This window comes from Mustelus asterias, chromosome 25 (assembly GCF_964213995.1).
Source record: "Mustelus asterias chromosome 25, sMusAst1.hap1.1, whole genome shotgun sequence".
In the NCBI taxonomy this organism is placed as follows: Eukaryota; Metazoa; Chordata; class Chondrichthyes; order Carcharhiniformes; family Triakidae; genus Mustelus; species Mustelus asterias.
The window spans coordinates 5,405,806-5,432,712 of record NC_135825.1 but is presented as its reverse complement, the minus strand read 5'-3'; the positions used below and the strand labels follow the sequence as shown (position 1 = coordinate 5,432,712).

At 47.6% G+C, this 26,907-nt stretch overlaps 1 protein-coding gene across 3 annotated transcripts in view; it reads left to right on the top strand.

Annotated features, from left to right (window-relative positions):
• Positions 1–26,907, top strand: part of kcnd3 (potassium voltage-gated channel, Shal-related subfamily, member 3) — a 369,716-nt gene that overhangs the window by 325,818 nt on the left and 16,991 nt on the right. For 2 of the 3 annotated variants that reach the window (XM_078242018.1, XM_078242017.1), the window contains exons 2-4: positions 7,092–7,254; positions 15,903–16,004; positions 18,377–18,475. In XM_078242018.1, the coding sequence (XP_078098144.1) occupies positions 7,092–7,254; positions 15,903–16,004; positions 18,377–18,475 (364 nt within the window). The remainder of the gene's footprint in view (positions 1–7,091; positions 7,255–15,902; positions 16,005–18,376; positions 18,476–26,907) is intronic. The other variant, XM_078242019.1, reaches the window with a different exon arrangement.

The following is a 26,907-nucleotide window of genomic DNA, read 5'->3' as shown; positions in this document are numbered from 1 at the left end:
TAGCAATTATGTTCGTAGACTGGTAATGTTGATCCAGCAGAAAGAATTCTTCAGTTGAAGGCAATAAAATGAAACAAAACTCAGTCCAACAGATAAATCAAAGAAAAAGGTTTAAACTAGAACCATCATTACTCCAACACTTGAGATCTCACCCTGGGCCATTCCAAGCTCCCGCAAACCCCAGCAGCTTCTTATTTATCTTGAGTCAGCTGGTCAGCTGACCATCACATCATTTTGTCATTGGTTACATAGTTTACTGGGTCAGCTGACCCTTACAGCTTGTTACCATTGGTCACTACAACAGATCATTGGTTACATTCTAACAGGTAACCCTGGAGCAATGATCTCGAGACACAAGCTTAGGTCCCACTATAGGAGCTAGGAATTTAAATTCAAAGAATAAATGAATCTAGAACGTAAAGGTTAGTATGAGTAATGGTGCCCACAAAAGTACCAGATTGTCATAGAAACCCATCTGGTTCACTAATGTCCTTTAAGGAAGGAAATTTGCCAACCTTCCCCAGCCTGGCCTATCTGCAACTCCAAACCTACAGCAATGTGGTTGATTTTTAATGGCCTCCCGACATGGTCTAGCAAACCAGTCAGTTAAGTACTTTGATTTGATTTGATTTATATTGTCACATGTATTAACATACAATGAAAAGTATTGTTTCTCGCGCGCTATACAGACAAAGCATACCGTTCATAGAGAAGGAAACGAGAGAGGGCAGAATGTAGTGTTACAGTCATAGCTAGGGTGTAGAGAAAGATCAACTTAATGCAACATAATTCCATTCAAATGTCTGACAGCAGCAGGGTAGAAGCTGTTCTTGAGTCGCTTGGTACGTGACCTCAGATTTTTGTACCGTTTTCCCAATGTAAGAAGATGGAAGAGAGAATGTCCGGGGTGCGTGGGGTCCTTAATTATGCTGGCTGCTTTTCCGAGACAGCCGCAAGTGTAGACAGAGTCAATGGTGGGAGGCTGGTTTGCGTGATGGATTAACAATGGACAATGAATACTGACCCTGGACAATGAATACTGACCCTGGACAATGAATACTGACCCTGGACAATGAATACTGACCCTGGACAATGAATACCGACCCTGGACAATGAATACTGACCCTGGACAATGAATACTGACCCTGGACAATGAATACTGACCCTGGACAATGAATACTGACCTTGGACAATGAATACCGACCCTGGACAATGAATACTGACCCTGGACAATGAATACTGACCCTGGACAATGAATACTGACCTTGGACCATGAATACTGACCCTGGACAATGAATACTGACCCTGGACAATGAATACTGACCCTGGACAATGAATATTGACCCTGGACAATGAACACTGACCTTGGACAATGAATACTGACCCTGGACAGTGAATACTGACCCTGGAAATGAATACCGACCCTGGACAATGAATACTGACCCTGGAAATGAATACCGACCCTGGACAATGAATACTGACCTTGGACAATGAATATTGACCTTGGACAATGAATACTAACCCTGGACAATGAATACTGACCTTGGATAATGAATACTGACCCTGGAAATGAATACCGACCCTGGACAATGAATACTGACCCTGGAAATGAATACCGACCCTGGACAATGAATACTGACCCTGGACAATGAATACTGACCCTGGACAATGAATACTGACCTTGGACAATGAATACTGACCCTGGACAATGAATACTGACCCTGGACAATGAATACTGACCCTGGACAATGAATACTGACCTTGGACAATGAATACTGACCCTGGACAATGAATACTGACCCTGGACAATGAATACTGACCCTGGACAATGAATACTGACCTTGGACAATGAATACTGACCCTGGACAATGAATACTGACCTCGGACAATGAATACTGACCCTGGACAATGAATATTGACCTTGCCAGCAATGGCCATATCCTGTAAATGAATGATATAACATTGGAAAAGGCCTTTTAGTCTCCTGATTGGATTAATCCTGATGGTTAGTGTAATAACCTTTACCCACCTCCCATCACCAATAGTGTTATAGCTCATAAACTAATGTGGGCAAAGGAAATGAAAGAAACAGTTATATTTATTGTTGCCTTTGATTGGTTTCCAGGGTTGCTCACTGATTAGCGGAGATTAATCTTCAATTCTGGGAGATTCCAGACAATCTCGCAAAGTTGGCAGCCCTAATATACAACTCCTTGTTCCAAAACCGAATACGTCATATTGCAAAATCATAGAATCCCTACAGTGCAGAAGGAGGCCATTCGGCCCATCGAGTCTGCACCGACAACAATCCCACCCAGGCCCTATTCCCATGACACCCCGCTAATCCCTCTGATGCTAAAGGGCAATTTAGCATGGCCAATCAACCTAACCCACACATCTTTAGAGTGTGGGAGGAAACCGGAGCACCCAGGGGAAACCCACGCAGTCACGGGGAGAATGTGCAAACTCCATACAGACAGTGACCTGAGGCTGGAATTGAACCCGAGTCCCTGGCGCTGTGAGGCGGCAGTGCTAACCACCGCACCACCATACTGCCCAAAAGCGGAGGTTAGCATGGCCCAACCCTGACATGGCCTCAACGACTCAATGGTAAAGGACTAATAGCATTCCGCAAAATGCCCCAGAGCACTGAGGCCAACTCAGCCAGGGCAGCGGCAATGGAGATATCCGCAGGGCAGAAAGAAAAAAACGGAGCTGGTGGGAGTGTGAGGGGCAGGGATGGGATGTAGCAGAAGGTCACATGATGACACCTGGCTTCGGCCCGACAAAACTCTTCAGTAACCCCTTACCAGGAGGCCGATGAAGCCAGCCACTCATGATGGAGGCACAGACAGATACAGGCCCTTGGGCATGGTTGGAGTGTTGATTCACCAATGGAACTATACCCCACTGGTACTGTCAGTGCCATCAGGTAAGAGGGTAAAAGTGGGCGGAATTCTCCATTTTTGAGACTAAATGCAGTGGTGGGTAGGTCTGGCGGGGCCTTTCCCTTTGGCCAGCACTGCGGGAAACTGCGCCAGACTCTGCGCTTGGAATCTGATTAATCATGCACAGACAAGTTCCCCTCCAACTCTCCTGGTGGGCCGACAGCTGATTCGTGTCCCCCGCCCCCTCCTCCCGCCCCTGAGTTGATGGGTTTGAAGGTCCCGGGACCACATTTATACACCAGGGCAGCATCACTCATATCCCTCTCTCCGGCCACTTCACCAGGCTGTCTAACCCCAGAGGGAGAAGGCTCACAGCCTCAAGGGGAAATCCATTCCTCGATTCAATCATCCTCCCCACAAACCCATCCCCTGGGAGGTGCCCATGCCCCACTTGGACCTCTACCCACCGGATCTGGAGTCTTCATCCGTCCCCTTCCAGTCAACAATGTGGTGTCCTTTTGTGCCCCTGTTGGTGAGCTTTTCATGCATCCTTTCCGGGGCCCAGCCTCCCTCCCCTCGGTCTCCCTCTGCCTTCCATTCTGCATCTTCTTCATCCACCCCTTTGCCCCTCTGCCTGAAATCAGGAGCCCTCGGCCTACACCCTCCTGCTCCTTGCACAGCTCTCTATCCACATTGTCCCCCTCCCTCACCTCAACAGGCCCTCAGAGCTTATTTAAATAATCATTAGCATATTTAGATTCAGCTTGAAGCTGAATTCACCGGGCCCCTTCAATTCTTCCACCCGCCGGCACAACGTGAGGCCAGTGGGAATCACTACCTGTCTCCCCAAACAGAGACCAGATGTGATGACCATGCTGGGGGGCTTGGAGGCCATTGAAGATCCGGTTTGTTAGGGACATGGCTGGAAAGTGCCCTGGCACTAGCCCCTGGCACTGGCCCCTGGCACTGCCCCCTGGCACTGCCCCCTGCACAGCTCCCAGCAGCCTGGCACTGGTCTGCTGGCACTGGCCCCCTGGCTCTTCCCCCTGGCACAGCCCTCGGCAGCCTGGCACTGACCCCCTGGCACTGGCCCCCTGGCACTGGCCCCCTGGCTCCCTCTCTGCCAAGTTGGTGCTGTCAGGTTGGCACCACCAAGGGGTGGGGCCTAAAGGGGGCATGTGGGATGTCCTGAAAGGGGGACATGGCGGAAGGAGCCTGTAAGGGGTGTCCTTTGTCAACCCCCATAGTGGAGTTTCTCACACTTGGGGTTGGCTGCTGGATGCCAGCGAGTGGGCGAGGGGGTCTTTGTCTGAGAGTAAGGGGCACGGCAGGGGGGAGGGGGGGGGAGGGGGGGTCTGCAAGGTTGCTTGAGATCAGATGCCCTGATCTCTGAGGAATTTCCCAGTGGGAATCACCCCAACCTCCAAATAATTGTCTCAGTGTGGGTGGATTGCGATCTGGATCCCTCCCAGCGGGAATCGTACCAGATTGCCCACCAGGGATAACACTTAGAAGTTGTTTGAGCGAGTTACGCCCAGGATTTCCAGGGTCTTTATCATCAGAATCGGCCCGTCCTACCTGTGGGAACTTTCTGAGACTTCCAAACCAGGTTCCAGGAAGTAGAAAGTCTGGAGGAACAATGTGAAAAAGAATTGTCAAAGGAATGTCAGAACTTAAAGAAATGTCTTTGACAGACTGGGGGAAGTGGGGGATGGCTGCGGGAACAGTTGAGGAAGATGTTTTTTGACGGGTTTAAATGAAGCATGTACACACAGAACCTTCCAGACACCTACGGGGTGTTCGAACACTGAAATCATTTGTTAAAAAAACAAGTCATTGTAATTGGTTAGAGGGCTGGTTCAGAGATCAGTTAGAAAGTGACCTTTGATCCGAAGCCGAATTAAAGTGACAGCTCCTGACAACACGCAATCCCCATCTATCACAAAAGATGATGAGAAGCAGTGACAGGGACAGCAGCTGTTGACATTTAATTCTCCGACTCAGAATCCCAGCAATACCTGCAGGCATCTCGTCACCGTGTGGATAACAGCATCAGTAAGGGATTAGGGACCCGAAACAGCAGGAACAGCAGCGATGAAGGGGGAGATAACAACTCATGAGAAATGACAGACTGCAACCTAATCGAGGGGTTCAGGAAGTTTATGCACCGAATAACAGATACTGGCGATAATATAATGGAGTCTTTTATTCTCTGATAATTGGATTTTGGATTCAGTGCAGTTGAAAGAAATGTAAATTAATCTCTAACACGAGTTGGCCAACAGTGATATCTAGACTAAATACTGAAATCCAGCGCTAACGCAGATCTTTCGTTTATTCTTACGTGGGACGTGGGTGTTGCTGACAAGATTATCATTTATTGCCCATCCCTAATTGCCCTTTGATCTGAGTGGTTTGCTTGGCCCTTTCAGAGGGCAAGCTAAGAGTGAGCCCCATTGCTGTGGGTCTGGAGTGGCACATAAGCCAGAACGGGTAAGGAGGACAGATTTCCTTCGCTGAAGGGCATTAATGAATTAGAATTTTACAACAATTGATGATAGTTTCATGGTCACCTGAGACGCGTTTTTAATTTCAAACTTCATAGAATCCCGACAGTGCAGATGGAGGCCATTCGGCCCATTGAATCCCACCCAGGCCCTATCCCCGTAATCCCATGTATTTACTCTAGCTTGTCTGCCTGACACTAACAGGCAATTTAGCAAGGCCAATGCACCTAACCCGCACACCGTTGGACTGTGGGAGGAAACCGGAGCACCCGGAGAAAACCCACGCAGGCACGGGGGGGAAAGTGCAAACTCCACATGGACAGTGACCCAAGGCCAGGAATCGAACCCAGGTCCCTGGAGCTGTGAGGCAGCAGTGCTGACCACTGTGCCACCGTGGCCTATCAAGTCTGCACCGACAATAATCCCACCCAGGCCCTATCTGCATAACCCCATATATTTACCCTAGTTAGTCCCCCTGACACTAAGGGGCAATTTAGAATGGCCAATCCACCTAACCCGCATATCTTTGGACAAACTTCATTATTTGAATTTAAATCCAACCAGCTGCCGTGACGGGATTTGAACCCCTCACTACAGGAGGATTAGCCTGATCCCCTGGATTGCTAATCCAATGATGTTATCAATACGCCCACCCCACCCTGCCCCACTTCCCACCTCACACTGATTGATGGAATGAAGGTGTCTCTGTGACAGCTTCCCGTGGCTCCTGAGTCAAATGTGCCTGTTGTGGAGAAACCAGCCATGGATTTCCCTGCAGAATCTCCTGATTGGAAACCAAAACTTCAGCAGCAAGTTTTCCTGAGTTTATAGTTAGAGTTACTAATATGAGGGATCAAGTCATAGCACCTCGGGATTCAGAAGATCCCGCAGAAAGCGAACTCAAACAGTGATGGAGTTGTGGAGCTGTTTACTCATTACTGGTAAGGCCTGCACTTATTGCCCATTCCGAGTTGGCCTTCAGAAGATGGCAGTGAGTCACTTTCATGGATATCGCAGTCCACATTGGGTAGGTACACCAGTTCCTGTCATGTTGCAGGGATGGCAATGTGGTTCCGAGTCAGGATAGTGTAAGACTTGATGGGAAAGCTGCAGGTGGTGGTGTTCCCATACCCCTGCTGCCCAAGGAGGTTGGGAAGCAGGTTCAGGAGGTGCTGTTGAAGGAGCCTTGGTGAGTTGCTGCAGATTGTACCCATTTATGGTGGAAGGGGTGGATGTTTAAGACGGATGGGGGTGCCAATCAAGGAAGGACTGCTTTGTCCTGGATGGTGTCGAGCTTCTTGAGTGTTGTTGGAGCTGCACCCATCCAGGCAAGTGGGGAATATCCCATCACACTCCTGACTTGGGCCTTGTAGATGGAGGACAGGCCGAATTATAACAAACGGAACAGGTTTGAGGGGCTGAATGGACTCCTCCTGTTCCTATTGGATACCCTACAAAGTCAGGACAATGTAAAAATGTCTGAAATGGCAATTAGAACATGATTATGGATTTAACATGGAAGATAGAAATAACTCAAGAATGTTTTTAATTCTTCATGGGATGTGGGTGTTGCTGTCAAGTTGCTGTCCATCCCTGATTGTCCTCAAGAAGGTGGGGGTGAGCGGCCTTCTTGAACTGTTGCCATCTCTCTGCTGTAGGTTGCTCTATTAAAATGCCCTTTTCCTTTTTCTCATAGCTATGGTGACATGGTCCCGAAGACAATCGCCGGCAAGATATTTGGTTCCATCTGCTCCTTGAGTGGTGTTCTGGTGATTGCTCTCCCAGTTCCAGTCATTGTCTCCAACTTCAGCCGTATCTACCACCAGAACCAGCGGGCAGACAAGCGGCGAGCACAAAAGGTAAAACCTGTCACCCAAACACTGTGCTCTCTCCCTCACTCTCTCACACACTTCCGCCGTCGTCTCAGCGATTAAATTCAAAATTGTGGCTCAGAAATTTGACCTCAGCTCCCACCATCGAAACCGTGTCGATGGCCAGCCCTTACCGTCACTTCCAAACCAAATCCGAGCCAGAAACAGGCTGGCAGAGCACCTGTTTGTCTGGTGAATGTCTCACTTATTATTATTTTATTATAGTGTCACAAGTAGGTTGACATTAACACTTCAATGAAGTTACTGCGGTAATCCCCCAGTCACCACACTCCGGCACCTGTTCGGGTAACACTGAGGGAGAATTTAGCATGGCCAATGCACCCTAACCAGCACATCTTTCAGACTGAGAGAGGAAACCGGAGCACCTGGAGGAAACCCACGCAGACACGGGGCGAACGTGCAGACTCCGCACAGTCACCCAAGTCGGATTTCGAACCCGGATCCTTAGCAGAAGTGCTAACCACTATGCCACCGTGCAGCCTACTTTAGGACACCAGTGAGCCTAGGGTACCCAATAGGAACAGGAGGGACCCATTCAGCCCCTCAAACCTGTTCCGTTTTGTTATAATTCAGAAACTCCAAAGTGTTTTATGAAGTCCGCCTGGATCATAAGTTTTGCAATTTGAATTTGGCTAGGGTGTGCATGAGATGTTTCACTTCAGGTTATGATTCAAATGGCCCACTAGAGAACTTTTATCAAACAAAGTTTATTTAAGTATACAGTTAATATGCATAGAAAGAAAATTATCAATAACTTTCAACAATTAGAAAAAAAAACATGATATTGTATAAACCTTAATGAATGTAAGAAATGTTCCAATCAAACAAAACCCATACACAAAACAGTTGCCACAGGTTTTATATATAAAGTTTAAATGCTCGTTTAATGTGAGATTTAGTCCTTTGGTGCAGTTCTCTTGAGGCACACACAGACAAGCTTGGAGTCAAGACAGCTTCCCAAAACACCAGGGAAACTCTAGTTAAGCCAACCACCAACAGCAGATGTTCGACTCCGGGAAGACCAAGAAGCTTGCTTCCAGCTAACAGCAGAATTCCCGAAACCAGGGAGAGAGAGAGAAAAAAAACACTGCTTTCCAGCTTGATGTCCACACCCTTCTAAACTAAAATTGCTGCCAGCAGCCAAATTAAAAGTGAAACCTTGAAGTCATCTATGAAGAAATTAAAAACTCTCCAAAACACATGACCTGCCACCCAATCTTCCTCCTAACAATGCAGGGTCATAAAACAATTCCAGAACGTACCTGAGGCCCAGAGTAAAAATAAACAAAACACTATTTAAGCCATTGAAGGAGCAATAAAAGGACTTCCAGCAGCCAGCCCGACAACAATGAAAAAGAAAACTGAAGCTGTGATAACTGCAGAGGACATGATTTAAAAAAAAACATTTTTTAAATGTACACTAGCATCACAGACTTTTGATCCGATCAAGGCTGGGGGTGGAGGGGGGGGAGGAGCCGATAGAGATCTCCAAGATTATAAAAGGGTTGATAGGATAGCCGTAGAGAAGATGTTACCACTTGCAGGCGAGACCGATAAGGCTAATAAATGCAACAGGGGATTCAGGAGGAATTTCTTTCCCCAGAGATCAGTGGGAATGCAAATCTTCCTACCTCAAGGAGTTTGAGGTGAATAGTCTAACATTCAATGGGAAGTGAGGAGTGGAAGGACAGGTTGGCAGGGTTAAACGTCGGGGAGAAGGAGGTTTGTATGGAGGATAAATACCGACAGAGATCATTTGAGCTGGATGACCTACTTTTCCGTTGAGAATTCGATGTAATTCTACATGCGTCCAGTCACGCTGGAGGGGATCACCTGCTTAATGCATTTCCTCTACTTGATTACTGTTTATCTGTCACTGTACGCTTTGCAAAACCCTCAAGCAGGCAATTGTAGAAATTACAGCGCAGGAGGAATCCATTCAATCCGCTGCACCTACGTTAGCTGCCAAAGCGCCAAGGGAACTATGTACCCAATTCCATTGCCGTACTGTAATTCATTTCCTCTCAAGTAGTTATCCAATTATCTTCTGAAAGTTACTATCGAACGCGTCACCCTTTCAGGCAGCACATTCGACACACTGTGCAAAGAGATTCGCCACAACTCCCATTTGGTTTATGCATCTTTTTTGCGTGAAATATCCCTCCCGCTCCCTCTTCATACTTCAAGCATTGGTTCAAAATGAGGCCTCGGTGTTTGCAGGTACACCCGGCAGTACACATCGCCTTCCGCTGTCTGATGGCTTCTATTTGAGCTTAGCTGCAGTCGGAAATCAGGTGCATTCACAACTCAATAATGTTTACCAGCCCATTCAAGTCAACGTGGTTGATTGCGAGCAATCTTGTCTCTGGATTACGTGCTCGAGACCTGGAGTAAAGTCAAGGGTTTAAGTACAGTATCCAGGCTGGCACCACAGCACAGAACTGCCCTATCATGTAAAAATACATAGAATCTCCAGCACAGAAACAGGCCATTCAGCCCATCTAATCCATGCTGATGTTTATGCTCCCCAAGAGCTTGCCCCCACCCCTACTCATCTCACCCTATCAGCATAATACTCCTTTCTTTCTCTCGTGCTCATCTAGCTTCCTCTTCAATGCATCACAGAATCCCTACAGTGCACTAGGAGGCCATTCAGCCCATCAAGTCTGCACTGACTCTCTGACAAACCCCATCTTACTCAGACCCTATTTACCCTGCTACTCCCCTTAACCTACACATCTTTATTATTTCTTTGTTAGTATCACAAGTAGGCTTACATTAACACTGCAATGAAGTTACTACGAAAATCCCCCAGTTGCCACACTCCGGCGCCTGTTCGGGTACACTGAGAGAGAATTTAGCATGGCCAATCCACCTAACCAGCATGTCTTTTGGACTGTGGGAGGAAACCAGAGCACCCAGAGGAAACCTACGCAGACACGGGGAGAATGTGCAGACTCCGCACAGACAGTGATGCAAGCCGAGCATCGAACCCGGGTCCCTGTCGCTGTGAGGCAGCAGTGCTAACCCACTGTGCCACCATGCCGCCCTTGGGTGCTATCTTGGGATGCTAAGGGACAATTTAGCATGGCCAGTCCACCTAACCTGCACATCTTTGGACTGTGGGAGGAAACGGGTGCACCCAAGTAAACCCACGCAGACACGGGGAGAACGTGCAAAAACTCCACACAGACAGTCACCCGAGGCCAGAATCGAACCCGGGTCCCTGACGCTGTGAGGCAGCAGTGCTAACCACCGTGCCACCGTGCCGTTCACCTCAGCTACTATCCATCTCTTGTGGTGGGTTCCGCATTTTCATCGCTCTCCATGTAAATAAATTTCCCTTGAATTCCCTGTTGGATTTGTTAGTGACCACCTTGTCTCTCTGGCCCCTAGTTTTGGTCTCGGAGTAAGTGGAATGAAGTCCTCCATGTGACCCCTATCAAACCGTTTCATAATCTCAAAGAATCCTACAACCTCAGCCTTCCCTTTTCCAGAAAGAAAAACTTGCATTGGTGTTGCTCTTTTTAGGGCTGCAGAACGTCTCAAAGCTCTTTACAGCTAATTATGTCCTTTTTGAGGTTCAGGCACTGTCAGAATGTCAGAAACATAGCAGCCAATTTGTGTTCAGCAACACCCCCACAGGCAGCATTGTGATAATGATTATATAATCTGACTTCTTCTGATGTTGACTGAGGGATAAACATTGGTCAGGACACCAGGAATAACAAGGCCGCTCTGCTGTTAAATCGTAGAATCCTTGCAGTGCAGAATGAGGCCATTCAGCCCATCAAGACTGGACCGATAACAATCCCACCCAGGCCCGATAACCCTATGTATATACCCTGATAATCTCCCATAGACTAAATGTCAATTTAGCACGACCAAGCAACCTAGCCCGCACATCTTTGGAGTGTGGGAGGAAACCGGAGCACCCGGAGGAAACCCACGCAGACACGAGGAGAATGTGCAAACTCCGCACAGGCAGTGACCCAAGCCGGGAATCGAACCCGGGGTCCCTGGCGCTGTGAGGCAGCGGTGCTAACCACTGTGCCGCAGTGCCGCCCAGAGTGCCATGGGATGTTTTACATCCACCCTGTCAAGAAGCTGGGGTCTTCGTCAGTACTTCAGGAGTGTCACCTTCACATTCAGGTCTGAGTAGGACTTGAACCCAGAACCTTGTGATTCAGAGGCCAGACCGCTAACAACAGAGCCACATCAGAGACTGGTGAAAGTGTGCCGAATGCCACTTCAGCTTTTCAGCATTGTTGGTGTTGACTTTGCGATGAGATATTTAGGCTGCCCCTATTGGTTATACACAGTAAGAGTTTTAACAACACCAGGTTAAAGTCCAACAGGTTTATTTGGTAGCAAATACCATTGGCTTTCGGAGCGCTGCTCCTTCGTCAGATGGAGTGGAAATCTGCTCTCAAACAGGGCACAGAGACACAAAATCAAGTTACAGAATACTGATTAGAATGCGAATATCGACAGCCAACCAGGTCTTAAAGATATAGACAATGTGAGTGGAGGGAGCATTAAGCACAGGTTAAAGAGATGTGTATTGTCTCCAGACAGGACAGCCAGTGAGATTCTGCAAGTCCAGGAGGCAAGCTGTGGGGGTTACTGACAGTGTGACATAAACCCAACATCCCGGTTTAGGCCGTCCTCATGTGTGCGGAACTTGGCTATCAGTTTCTGCTCAGCGACTCTGCGCTGTCGTGTGTCGTGAAGGCCGCCTTGGAGAACGCTATTGGTTATAGCCAGATTCAATGATCTACCTTTAAAGAAAGAACTTTCATTTGTATAGCACCTTCTCCCAAAGTGCTTTATGACAAATTAAATACTGTTGATGTTTTATCACTGCTGTAATGCAGGAAACACAGCAGTCACTTTACACACAGCAAGATCCCACAAACAGCAATGTGATAATGAGCAGATAACCTGTTTTATTGATGTTGGTTGAGGAATAACTATTAAGTCAGGACACACGGGAAATGTCCCTGCTGCTCCCCCCATTGCTGCCATGGGATCCTAACTCCATCTTGTAAGGCAGATGGAGCTTCAGTTTTATGCCTCACAGCGCCAGGGACCCAGATTCGATTCGCAGTTTGGGTCACTCTCTGTGAGGAGTTTGCACGTTCTCCCCGTGTTTGCGTGCGTTTCCTCCGGGTGCTCCGGTTTCCTCCCACAGCCTGAAAGCCATGCTGGTTAGGTGGATTGGCCATGCTAAATCGCCCCGTAATGTCAGGGGGATTAGCAGGGTAAATGCATGGGGTTGTGGGGATAGGACTGGGGTGGGATTGTGGTCAGTGCAGACTCGATGGGCCGAACAGTGACCTGAGGCCGGAATTGAACCCAGGTCTCTGGAGCTGTGAGGCAGCAGTGCTGACCACTGTGCCACCGTGGCGCCATACACCTGATATCCGACTGCAGCTAAGCTCAAATAGAAGCTATCAGACAGCGGAAGGTGATGTGCACTGCTGGATGTAAACACCGAGGTGTAATTCTGAACTAATGCTTGAAGTGTAGACACTAGACTATCCTACCCGGATTGGAGACTCTCTGCTGCGAATCAGCTACTGAAAGTTTATTTCTGCTCCTTACTTATTAGTCAATAAAAGGTTGAAGCTTCTAGAAATGAAAAATGAATGTGACTCCCCCTCCCCTGCTACCTCCCCCCCCCCCCCCCCCCCCCCCCCGCCCCCTGTGGCTTATATTCGGACACCAACTGCCCGCCCTCCTACATGACTCCAGTGATTACGATTCAAAAGCACTTTGTTGACTGAAAAGTGCTTTGGTTCATCCTGGGGTCATGAAATGTGCGATACAGACGCAAGTCTTTTTTTTTGTTGTTTTGACTCCATTCATATCATAGAATCCCAACAGTGCAGGAGGAGGCCATTCGGCCCATTGAGTCTGCACTGGCTCTGGCAGAGCATGTTATCCAGGTCCCCCCTGCCCTATCCCCATAACCCCGCGCATTTACCCCACTATTCCTCGTACCATTCACTTCTTGGGACACTAAGGGACAATTTAGGTTAATTTTCCGCAGCCCTGGCCAGTTATAAACCATGATGTGGAGATGCCGGCGTTGGACTGGGGTAAGCACAGTAAGTAGTCTCACAACACCAGGTTAAAGTCCAACAGGTTTATTTGGTAGCACAAGCTTTCGGAGTGTCGCTCCTTCTTCAGGTGAGTGAGGAGTTGTGTTCACAAACAGGGCATATACAGGCACAAACTCAATTTACAAGATAATGGTTGGAATGCGAGTCTTTACAGGTAATCAAGTCTTAAAGGTACAGACAATGTGAGTGGAGAGAGGGTCAAGCACAGGTTAAAGAGATGTGTATTGTCTCCAGCCAGGACAGTTAGTGAGATTTTGCAAGCCCGGGCAAGTCGTGGGGGTTACAGATAGTGTGACATGAACCCAAGATCCCGGTTGAGGCCGTCCTCATGTGTACGGAACTTGGCTATCAGTCTCTGCTCGGCGATTCTGCGTTGTCGTGAAGGCTGCCTTGGAAAACGCTTCCTCGAAGATCAGAGGCTGAATGCCCGTGACCGCTGAAGTGTTCCCCGACAGGAAGGGAACGCTCCTGCCTGGTGATTGCCGAGCGGTGTCCATTCATCCGTTGCCGTAGCGTTTGCATGGTTTCCCCAATGTACCATGCCTCGGGACATCCTTTCCTGCAGCGTATCAGGTAGACAATGTTGGCCGAGTTGCAAGAGTATGTACCTTGTACCTGGCGGATGGTGTTCTCACGTGAGATGATGGCATCCGTGTCAATGATCCGGCACGTCTTGCAGAGGTTGCTGTGGCAGGGTTGTGTGGCGTCGTGTCAATCAGACAGATTCCCTCAATATCACTCAACGGTGCCATTTTGCGGCGGGGTAGAATTTGCCTCTCAATCAGCTTCAATCCATAGTGCAGCACTGCCTCCACGTCTTAGCCTGCGTTACGTGCTCAAGTCCCTGGAAGCAAGGCTTGAACAAAGAATGTAGGAGCAAGAGACTCTGGAGTTTTTGAGGCCAGAATCACTGTGGACCTGATTTGGCTGTCAGTCCATAGAATCAATCTTCCTTTCTGAAGCACTGCCGTGCCTCAGTCTTGGTGGACCTGCTGAATATGACAATTACTGAATAATGATAGTAATTTTGTCTTAAGTGGATGCCTCTCATTACCATTGTTAGATGCTAATGCTTTCATTAGTTCTTCATGTGTAGACAGTGGAAATATCACACTCCAGGCTCTTTAAGTAATTCTGATATGTTCCATTGTTCTAGACGTAACAGAACATTTTTTTTCAAATGAATTAGATTCTGTGGTTGAACATACTTCACCTATCCTGGGTGAATACTTTTTAATAAGTTTGTACTTTTTGGATTGGAGGGCTAATGGATTATACCCTGAGCGCACAGACTCAGTAACCATGGACAGATACACTTTCGATAAGAATACTGTGCTCATTGTTCTCCAAAACTAGGCTCTATCCTTTTTCTTAAGCTTCATAAACGTCACCTGATGCTCTGTTCCTTCTCTCTGCACCTTCGACGTTACAATATTTCACATTCCAAAACAAACTTGTCTGTGTGGAGTTTGCACATTCTCCTCGTGTCTGCGTGGGTTTCCTCCGGGTGCTCCGGTTTCCTCCCACAGTCCAAAGATGTGCGGGTTAGGTTGATTGGCCAGGTTAAAAATTGCCCCTTAGAGTCCTGAGATGCGTAGGTTAGAGGGATTAGCGGGTAAAATATGTGGGGGTAGGGCCTGGGTGGGATTGTGGTCGGTGCAGACTCGATGGGCCGAATGGCCTCCTTCTGCACTGTAGGGATTCTATGATTCAATCTCTCATCGATCTTCAACTGCAGAAACATAGAAACTAGAAGCAGGAGGAGGCCATTCGGCCCTTCGCTCCTGCTCCGCCATTCATTGTGATCATGGCTGATCATCAAATCCAGTATCCTGATTCCCCCCCTTCCCCCATAATCCCTTGATCCCTTTAGCTCCAAGAGCTATATCTAATTTCTTCTTGGAGTTTACTCAGGTTATAATCAGGGTGCCTTTTAAAGATGACAATAAGATCTGGAGAGAAACACATCGGTTTTCTCGCCAGAAGCAACACTCTGCCATTTTTTGGTAAGATTTAGCCCTGCGGGACTGGTTTCATGTTCAAGTCTCTTCATTTTGCACCACTAAAAGTTAATTTATCAGTCACAAGTAGGCTTACATTAACACTGTAATGACGTTACTGTGAAAATCCCTGAGTCGCCACAGTCCGGCGCCTGTTCAGGTACACTGAGGGAGAATTTAGCATGGCCAATGCACCCTAACCAGCACTTCTTTCGGACTGTGGGAGGAATCCGGAGCACCGGGAGGAAACCCACGCAGACACAGGGAAAACGTGCAGACTCCGCACAGACAGTGACCCAAGCCGGGAATCGAACCCGGGTCCCTGGCGCTGTGAGGCAGCAGTGCTAACCACTGTGCTACCCGTGCCGCCTACTGTACTGTGCTGGTGATGGGTTACATGAAAAGAGGGAAGGAGAGGCAGGAAGCTGGTCAGAGGATGAAGTAGTTCAGATGATAAATGTTGAAACTATCTTGTTTTTCTTCACAGAAAGCCAGGCTGGCGAGGATAAAGATAGCAAAGACTGGAAATGCCAATGCCTATCTTCAAATAAAACGTAATGGCTTGATGAACGAGGCACTGGAGCTCACGGTAGGTTCAATATTATATTGCATAGAGATTAGGTGCAGAGGTCAGGGGGTCAGGAAATAATTGACTGGAGCTAAATTGGTTCCATTGGCGGACAGTTCCTGAACACACTCCGGTTTGTTTGACTATGTCTGTCCTATTGGTACCTCGGCTTTGATTGAGTTGCTCTGCCATGTTTCTGTTGATGATGTGGAGATGCCGGTGTTGGACTGGGGTGGACACAGTAAGAAGTCTCACAACACCAGGTTAAAGTCCAACAGGTTTATTTGATAGCACGAGCTTTCGGGGCGCTGCCCCTTCATCAGGTGAGTGGCCTGAGGAAGGAGCTGTGCTCCGAAAGCTCGTGATTCCAAATACACTAAATAAGGCATTTGTTGGACTTTAACCTGGTGTTGTGAGACTTTTTACTGTTTCTTTTGGTGGAAAAGGCCATTCAATGCTTGACCTTGCCTAATTTACCCTCTACCCACTCAATGCAACACTCCTTTTTCACAACAATTTCATTATAACTCAAATTCTTCTGGCTAATATATCCTATTCCAGTCACAATTACTTCCTATGATCTATCACACCCCCCACAATGTAACACTCTGATATGCCCCCACTATTACCTTCAGGTAAACCCCCACATCTCTCATTGTAAGAATGTAACAGACATCAAACCCCTCACAAAGACTTTTTGAAATACCACAAACCCCTCATTATGAGAGAGTCCAATGCGCCCCACACTCCTTAACCTGGATTATGTGCTCAAGTCCCAGTGTCTGTCTCAATGTCACAACCTCCCGACTAGCAGGTACCAACTGAACCAACCTGGCATAGTGATGCATCCTGCAAGCGAATATGCCACCAACATTAAAACAAAGGCAAAATACTGCAGATGCTGGAATCTGAAACAAGTACAGAAAATGCTGGAAAACTCAAGAAACGTTGGCCGGAATTTTAACGGCACGTCCGCCCCGATTCCAGGGCCGGGTGAGGCTCGGAGAACGGCATTCTCCATTGGCCTCGGGCGAGATCGAACAAACCTTGGGCGGACGAGCTGGTAAAATTCCACCTGTTAACAGCACCTTCTCTCTTCACAGAGGCTGCCAAACCTCATAGAATCCCTGCAGTGCAGAAGGAGGCCATTTGGCCCATTGAGTCGGCCCCGACAACAATCCCACCCAGGCCCTATCCCCGTAACCCCACGTATTTTCCCTGACACTGAGGAACAATTTACTATGGCCAATCAAACTAACACACACATCTTTGGAGTGTGGGAGGAAACCAGAGCACCCGGAGGAAACCCACGCAGACACGGGGAGTACGTGCAAACTCCACACAGACAGTGACCCAAGGCCGGATTTGAACCCGGGTCCCTGGTGCTGTGAGGCAGCGGTGCTAACCACTGTGCCACCGTGCCGCTGGGTTTCTCCAGCATTTACTGTTCGCGTTAGTCCACCAGCGTTGGTGACTTTCATGGAGATAAAGACCACATGGGCGAAATCCATATCTTAATGGAGTGGACAGTGGGAGTGAGATTCTCAAGGAGAGGAAATATTAACAAATAGATCTTCACAGAGATTTGGCTCAGGAATGAGGGACTTCAGTTATGTGGATAGATCGGAGAGGTTGGGACTGGTTTCCTTAGAGACGACAGAGAAGAGATTTGATAGAGATGTTCAAAATCTGGACAGGGTAAATAGAAAGTGACTGTTCCCATTGGTGAAAAGATTGAGAACAAGAGGAAAGCAGTTGTAAGCTTTTCCGCACAGCGAGTGGTTAGGGTCTGAAATGCACTGCCTGAGAGAGTGGGGGAACAGAGATTCAACGGAGGCTTTCGACAGAGAATTGGATAAGCATCTGAAGGTAAAGAAAATGTCAGGATTTGGAAAGAGGGCAGGGAGAGTGCAAGTTTCTAAATAAATCTAACAGCGAGGTGGCATGGACTCGATGGGGCGAATGGCCTCATTCTATGCTGTATGCATTCTCGGATTCTCTGAGGGGGGTGACACGGTGTGGCACAGTGGTTAGAACTCCTGCCTCACAGCGCCAGGAACCCAGGTTCGATTCCCGGCTTGGGTGACTGTGTGGAGACTGCACGTTCTCCCCGTGTCTGCGTGGGTTTCCTCCGGGTGCTCCGGTTTCCTCCCACACTCCAAAGATGTGCAGGGTTAGGTGGAGTGGCCACACTAAATCGCTCCTTTGTGTCAGGGGGACTAGCTAGGGTAAATGCATGGGGTTATGGGGATAGGGCCTGGGTGGGATTGTGATCGGTACAGACTCGATGGGCCGAATGGGCCTCCTTCTGCACTGTAGGGATTCTCTGATAAAGCAGTGCCTGTGATTCCACATGTAATATGATTTTTTTTGCTGTGTTTCTGTTGTTCCAGGACTCGGGTGATAAGGAGCAGCAACAGTGCCCCAATAAACCAGGCTCAGCGGTGGCCAGACAGCATCACCATCTGCTGCACTGCTTAGAGAGGACAACGGTAAGTCTGCAGAGCCCTTATGTTCAGGCCTGCCTGATCCAGGTGCTGTGGAAGCAGAATTGTTTATTGCTTATTTATTTATCAGTCACAAGTAGGCTTACATTCACACTGCAATGAAGTTACTGTGAGAATCCCCCAGTCGCCACACTCTGGCACCTGTTTGGGGAATTTAGCATGGCCAATGCACCTAACCAGCACGTCTTAGAGGCTGGGGGAGGAAACCGAAGCACCTGGAGGAAACGCACGCAGATACGGGGAGAAGGTGCAGACTCCGCACAGACAGTGACCCAAGCCGGGATTCGAACCCGGGTCCCTGGCGCTGTGAGGCAGCAGTGCTAACCACTGTGCCAATGGCTAGAGATCTATCGGGAAGGGGCACAGATATAAAGTTTAACATTTGGGACAGAGAGCAGGAGAAACACAGGGTTGGCAGGCTGCCATGATGTGGAGATGCTGGCGTTGGACTGGGGTAGGTACAGTAAGTAGCCTCACAACACCAGGCAAAGTCCAACAGGTTTATTTGGTAGCACTGAGTTAGCGATTGAAGTCGACATCCTGCTAACATTTAAGATTTGTTAAGAGATGGTTAAAGTCACTGAGGTAAAGAGATATCAGGAGAGGATGGATTGACACCATGCAGACGCTGCTCATGTGAACAATGAACACCAATGTGGCCTGGGTAGCCAAGCAGCCTGTTAAAGGTTGCAAGTTCTATTTAATTCCTCTTTCCCTCCCCCCGACATCCCCCCCCCCTTTCTGGCCAAGAGGGGTTGAAACCAACAGCTTGAAGGAAAAATACCATCCAAGCAACTGGGTTCAATCACCTTTATTCAAAAACAGACAATGAACAGAAATAAACTGATTGGCAAACTGATGAATAATTAAGAACGGATTTTTGACTGGATCAGAATTTCAGGTGTTGGCTTTTTCTGTGTTTTTTCTTCATTCTAGGGATAGGAGGGTTGATGGCTAGGCCGGCATTTATCGCCCAACTTTAATTGCCCTTCGGAAGGCCATTTAAGGCATTTCCTTCGGAAGGCCGGTTAAGCCATTTCCTTGAACCTCTGGCAGTCCATATGGGATGGGTACACCCACCGTGCTGTTGTAGGGTGCGAGGGAATTTCAGGATTTTGACCCAGCGACAGTGAAGGAATAACAATATATTTCCAAGTCAGGATGGTGTGTAAATTGGATGTGGAGATGCTGGCGTTGGATTGGGGTGGGCACAGTAAGAAGTCTCACAACACCAGGTTAAAGTTCAACAGGTTTATTTGGGATCACAAGCTTTCGGAGCGCTGCTCCTTCAAGGGTTTCGTGGGTTTCCAACGGGTGCTCCGGTTTCTTCCCACGGTCCAAAAGACTTGCTGGTTAGGTGCATTGGCCATGCTAAATTCTCCCTCAGTGTACCCGGAGTGTGGCGACTAGGGGATTTTCACAGTAACTTCATTGCAATGTTGATGAAAGCCTACTTGTGACACTAATAAATAAACTTTAAACTTTAAATATATAAATGATTAAGCATTTTCTGTAACTCATTATGATTTCAACCTTGCGGCCCACTCAGATGAAGGAGGATCACTCATGCAGCCCACTCACTAGCTTAGATTGCCCATCACTGATCCAAACCCTCAGGTGCAAGTTGCTATCAAAGCTGAGGTTTAAGTGGACCTGGATGGGGCCAGGGAATTTTTCTGCTATTCTTTCTGCCTTTTTTCTGCTATCAAACTTGCCAATCTTCCAAAATGTGTCTGGTTGTGCATCCTCTTAGTATCTGTGCCTGCTCCACTCCCATCTGATGTGAATCAAAGATTTAAAATTCCCTTCCATTGAACAGTTTATAGTTTAGGTCCACAAATGAATGTGTTTAACGCATTAACAATACTGCAAACCCCTTCTGCTTCATGTTAAGACCCAGAGTCTGCAGATGTTCCTGTGGTGAGTGCCTAACATTCAAACGATAATGTGGAGGGAGCAAAAGTCCACTTAAACTCATTGTAACCCTTATTTAAAGTTGTTTCATTTAGGGGAGGCGATGGCCTAGTGGTATTATCGCTTGACTATTAATCCAGAATCTCAGCTAATGTTCTGGGGACCCGGGTTTGAATCCCGCCACTGCAGATGGAGGAATTTGAATTCAATTTTTTAAAGTCTGAAATTAAGAATCTACTGATGACCATGAAACCATTGTCGGAAAAACCCATCTGATTCATTAGTGTCCTTTAGGGAAGGAAATCTGTCGTCCTTACCCGGTCTGGCCTACATGTGACTCCAGAGCCACAGCAATGTGGTTGACTCTCAACTGCCCTCCAAGGGCAACTAGGGATGGGCAATAAATGCTGGCCCAGCCAGCGACGCCCATGTCCTATGAATGAATAAAAACATTAGCCAACATTGAAATCTTTTTTTACACTGCTTAATTCAACTTATTGGATCATTCAAAAAGTTTTAATCATAAAGCAATGTTTAAACAGTAAACTGGACAAGCATAAGGTGCTGGATGTAATTGTAAAATAGGGGGTGTGATTCTCCTGAATGAATTCTAAGTGCTGCCGGCAGCAGGAAAATCAATGCGTTTCCCACTGACAGCTACTGAGGTGGGACTCAACAACTTTAGAAACTCAGAAAAATGCCCCCCGCGTGAATCACACTGGGCCTAACGTGCCAGGCGTGTGAGGCTCCTGAATCAGTGATCAGCTGACATTCAAGAACGCTTCCTGCTTTTCCTTCCTTCAGAATAACTGAGGATTCTGCGTCCTCATCTCACATGTCAATGGCAAAATTATTTTGATGTCTTATTTAACTAATATGAATGATCCTTCTGAGGGCCTCATTGAATGAGGTGAGGAGATTGGCTATAGCTTCATAGAAAATAATAGCAGTGGTGACCATTCAGCCCATCAGATGTCTGCCAGCTGACAGAAATTCATTTTTCAGCCCTTGGCAGTGGCTCTGTAGATTATGATACCTACAATGAATAACCGTGCGGTGCATGTTTTAGAAGCTTTCTGCCCCCTCCTCACTTCCTGGTTAACATAATTTTCCCTCAATTCTCCTTTAATCCTTCAGCCTAACATTTTCAATCTAAGCCCCCGGTGACTGTTCTGCTTTCAGAAATGGGTCCTTCTATATCGACTGTGTCGTGGCCCCCTCATTATTTTATGTATTTCAATTAAATCTTCGCTCAGCCTCCTCTATCTCAAAAATAAAAACCCCCACCTAGCCAACCTTGAAGTTTGACAGAGTAAAAAAGGAGAGAAAAAGGCAATAATATGAAGCTCATAGGTTCAGTGAGAAGCTTTGCAGGCAAGTTTAAAAAAAGCCAATGGTACAAAAAACACAGCATTAGAAAACATCTGCTTTCTGGGAAGGCTCAGAGTCTTGGGGCGGAGACAGCAGTGTTAAAAAAATGGAGAACAGGTGTGGTGAAAAGAGGAAGCCCTTCAGGCTCAATGGAGTGTGAACTGATTGAATCAACAATGAATTGTTTGCCCTGCCCTGGAGCTGTCAGTCAAAAAAAGCTTTTAGCAGTTCCTTGTGTAAACAAACCTAGGCTAATCCCCTCTTTGATCTGCTCTGGAGCCATCAGTCAAAGCATTTATAAGAGCTTTCGGAGCTCATTGAAGTGGGAAAAGTGATCTAGTGAAATTGAATGCTCCTGTCAGCCAAAGCACTTCACAAAGGTTTCAGAGCAGCTGGGACTTATGAGAGAAAGCTAGGGGGTCTCCCTACTGAAACTGACAGCTCCTGTCACTCAAAGCACTTCAAAGAGGTCCGGTAACACATGGGGCTTCTGAAATCAACCTAGGGCAATCTCGACTGTAGAATAGAATGCTGCTGTGTTTTGAAAGCTTCCAGTGTTCAAGGGACATGGATTTTAACGAGGTCAGGCCATTTCAAAAGTTTTACAAAACACAGGCAATAATAAAGAATTTTACCAGAGAGGTGCCAGAAATCACCATCCTAAGAGCGATTTCCAAGTTTTCCAGAGCAACAAGGAGATTTCCAGCCCCCTCTCGTGGGAGTGGGAGAGCCCCGAGGTCAACCCGCAACAAGCTGGTTTGCTCTCCAGGTCCTATGACACGCTGCCAAAAAAGTATAAAAGGGGTGTGTTTTAAGCCGTCATGCAAGGGGGCGGAGTCTCAATTTACCAGCAAATCCCAGCTGCACAGAGATTGGAGCGCCATCTTTAAGGATGGCCCAATCATAACCTAAGTAAACCTCCTCCCAATCCACACGGAGGACTCAGGGGCTCTCCTCTCCATCCCCAATAAGAGTCAGCACTTCTCTGCACACTCACACCGCCCCCCCCCATCCTAATCATCAGCCCCTTCAGTCCCCCCACCCCACAATGGGAGCCAGCACCCACATCCCAGAAAGGCCGATGCCAGTATTCCCTGCTCCCCTGCCTGCTCCTGGCCCACAACAAATCTAAAGGGATTCCTCCCACTGAGGCTCCCATTCGGGCCCGCCTCTTGGCACAGATTTGGCACTGCCAGGGTGGCATGGTACCAACCTGGCAGTGCCAACCTGAGGCAAAGGGGCAGTGCCGAGGGCATAGCCAGGCCATTGTCTGGCCATGTCATAGAATCATAGAATTCTACAGTGCAGAAGGAGGCCATTCAGCCCATCAAGTCTGCACCGACCACAATCCCACCCAGGCCCTACCCCCATAACCCCATACATTCATGCCAGCTAGTCTCCCTGACACGAAGGGGCAATTTAGCATGGCCAATCCACCTAACCCGCACATCTTTGGACTGTGGGAGGAAACCGGAGCACCCGGAGGAAACCCACGCAGACACGGCGAGAATGTGCAAACTCCACACAGATAGTGATCGAAGCCAGGAATCGAACCCAGGTCCCTGGCACTGTGAGGAAGCAGTGCTAACTACTGTGCCACCCCTTCTCCCCCGGGGGGGCTATACTTGCCGTAACGACCCCGGATATACCCGCATGACGGGTTCACACCAAGGTGAACCTGTTGTAAGCTATGATGTCACGTCAGAGCTGCATCAATATTCAGCAGGGGGTTGTTAGTATATGGAGGGAGGCGGGTTAATGATATTGAAATCAATTTAAATTAATTAAAGCAGGTTAATGCCCATAATGGGCATGAACCTGATGATGTCACAGTGAGGGGCGGGGAAGGAACTCGGAAGCTCTCCGGTGCGAATCCTGCTTTCTGGATTTTGAACGCACTCGGCCATTCCTGCAGATGGGGTGCGCCAGCTCAAAATCGCACCCAGAGTCTACGATTGGCAGTTCAACAAAAGGAAGCTGATAAAACCAGCTATCCACCAGTTAAATGTGAAAGATCATCATCTGTCTCCTATCGTGCAGTGATGCCTTTGAACTTCCAAACCATTCCGGTTGGACGATCGCCAACATCGATAAGACAAAAGCTCCAGGGAAACGATGGGTCGCCTTTGGCTTTTAAGAAACATCAGTCATTAGCTCATCCCAGAACCAGACTCTGAAACTAGCTACAAATCATCAAGCAGTCAAAGATTGTAACCTGTTCCAGTTTCCTGATAACACCAACTTCCTGGATTTGATTTGATTTGATTTATTATTGTCACATGTATTAACATACAGTGAAAAGTATTGTTTCTTGTCCGCTATACAGACAAAGCATACCGTTCATAGAGAAGGAAAGGAGAGAGTGCAGAATGTAGTGTTACAGTCATAGCTAGGGTGTAGAGAAAGATCAACTTAATGTAAGGTAAGTCCATTCAAAAGTCTGACAGCAGCAGGGAAGAAGCTGTTCTTGAGTCGGTTGGTACGTGACCTCAGACTTTTGTATCTTTTTCCCAATAGAAGAAGGTGGAAGAGAGAATGTCCGGGGTGCGTGGGGTCCTTAATTATGCTGGCAGTGGCAGAGGCAGCGGGAAGTGTAGACAGAGTCAATGGATGGGAGGCTGGTTTGCGTGATGGATTGGGCTACATTCACAACCTTTTGTAGTTCCTTGCGGTCTTGGGCAGAGCAGGAGCCACACCAAGCTGTGATATAGCCAGAATGGTGCATCTGTAAAGGTTGATGAGAGTCGTAGCTGACATGCCAAATTTACTTAGTCTTCTGAGAAAGTAGAAGCGTAGGTGGGCTTTCTTAACCATAATGTCGGCATGTAGGGACCAGGATGTTGATGAGCTGGACACCTAAAAACTTGAAGTTCTCGACCCTTTCGACTTCGTCCGCTTTGATGTAGACAGGGGCATGTTCTCCTCTATGCTTCCTGACGTCGATGACAATCTCCTTTGTTTTGTTGACATTGAGGGAGAGATTATTGTTGCAGCACCAGTTCACCAGATTCTCTATCTCATTCCTGTACTCTGTCTCGTCATTGTTTGAGATCCGACCCACTACGGTGGTGTCGTCAGCAAACTTGAAAATTGAATTGGAGGAGAATTCGACTACAAGAGACCTCACAGGCTACTGTGAATCCTTCACTTTATCAGACCCTCACTTCAACTTTAAATCACCAAAGCCAGTCAAGAAAGCACAGGCCTGTCTTGTGGAAGTCATAAATCAGGGTATCAATTAATTGTAATCTTTAAAAGTGCGCTATTTTTATCTGTATTCCATCTCTGCCTGTTTCTTTGTGTGTCTGCAACGGGAGAGGGCTGTATCAGGCTTGGCTGTGAGGGTCCCTCAGTGCCTGATGGTAATCGCAAGTGAAGGGTCGCTCTTTGCGATAAAGTGCTGAAAATTGGAGTTGACTTCTGAAGCCAAGACCCTGCATGGCCAATCAAGAATAACCAAGAAGCAAGAATGGGATTAGAAAAAATTCAAATCCAATAGCATAATATCACCTTATACTACACTGTGACCTCTGCACTGATCCATTATAGGTATCTTCCGAACAATTTAATTCTCACTTATAAATCTATTAATGTCCATTTTCTATAATAATCCGAGATGGACTGTCAAATTAGCTCAGCATTCACAGGGGTGGTTGCTAACTCTGGCTAAGTGTCTCCTAATTTATTTTATGTTCTGGTTTAGTTTTAATAAAGCCCGTACACACTAATACAAAGCGAGAACCAGTGAGAAAAGCTCAACGTGTTAATGATGTTCATTGATGCTTATTGCTCCATATGTTCCTATCAGCCTTCCCCGTCCTCACAATTTGCCACTCCACGCATTGAGCGATTTAGCTTTTCAATTCTTTGAACGAGGCGGCATGGTGGCACAGTGGTTAGCACTGCTGCCTCACAGCGCCAGGGACCCGGGTTCAGTTCCTGGCCTCGGGTCACTGTCTGTGTAGTGTTTGCACACTCTCCCCATGTCTGCGTGGGTTTCCTCCGGGTGCTCCGGTTTCCTCCCACACTCCAAAGATGTGTGGGTTAGGCTGAGTGGCCATGCTAAATTGCCCCTTCACGTCAGGGGGATGAGCAGGGTAGATGCAGGGAGGATGTTCCCAATGGTGGGGGAGTTCAGAATCAGGGGTCACAGTCTGAGGATTCGGAATGGACCATTTAGGACGGAGATGAAGAGACATTTCTTCACCCAAAGAGTGGTGAGCCTGTGGAATTCATTACCACAGGAAGTAGTTGATGCCAAAACATTGAATGTATTGAAGAGGCGGCCGGATATAGCACTTGGGGTGAATGGGATCAAAGGTTATGGGGAGAAAGCAAAGTTTAAAGTTTATTTATTAGTGTCAGAACTACATTGACACTGCAATGAAGTTGCTGTGAAAATCCCCTAGTCGCCACACTCCGGCACCTGTTCGGGTACACTGATGGAGAATTTAGCATGGTCAATGCACCTAACCAGCACGTCTTTCGGACTGTGGGAGAAAACCGGAGCACTTGGACCCATGCAGACACAGGGAGAACGTGCAGACTCTGCACAGATAGTGACCCGAGACCGGAGTTGCACCCAGGTCCCTGGCACTGCGAGGCAGCTGGTGCCAACCACTGTGCCACCGTGCCGCAGGATTAGTCTATTGAGTTGGACGATTAGCCATGATCATGATGAGTGGTGCAGCAGGCTCGAAGGGCCAAATGGCCTCCTCCTGTTCCTATCTTCTATGTTTTTATGTTTCTAATAGCGGGGTAAATATGTGGGGTTACGCGTTAGGGCCTGGGTGGGATTGTTGTCATTGCAGACTCGATGGGCTGAATGGCCTCCTTTTGCACTGTAGGGATCCTATGATTCTAACTGCACAAGACTATTACTTATGTGCATTTGCCACTGAACTTGCAGATTCCCCATTTCATATTTCAAGGCAGGCTTGAAAACTTCCCACATAGAGGTAATTAAATATAAAAGTTAATTACACCATAACAAGTGTGAACTCTTCACTGAATACTTGTTGCAGCCCAAAATTGTGAGTGCTCCTAACGCACAGCAAGCAGCAATTTTCTAATTACCAACAATGGGGACGCTGAATTAATTACACTTCTTGACCGATTAAAATGCAAGTGAT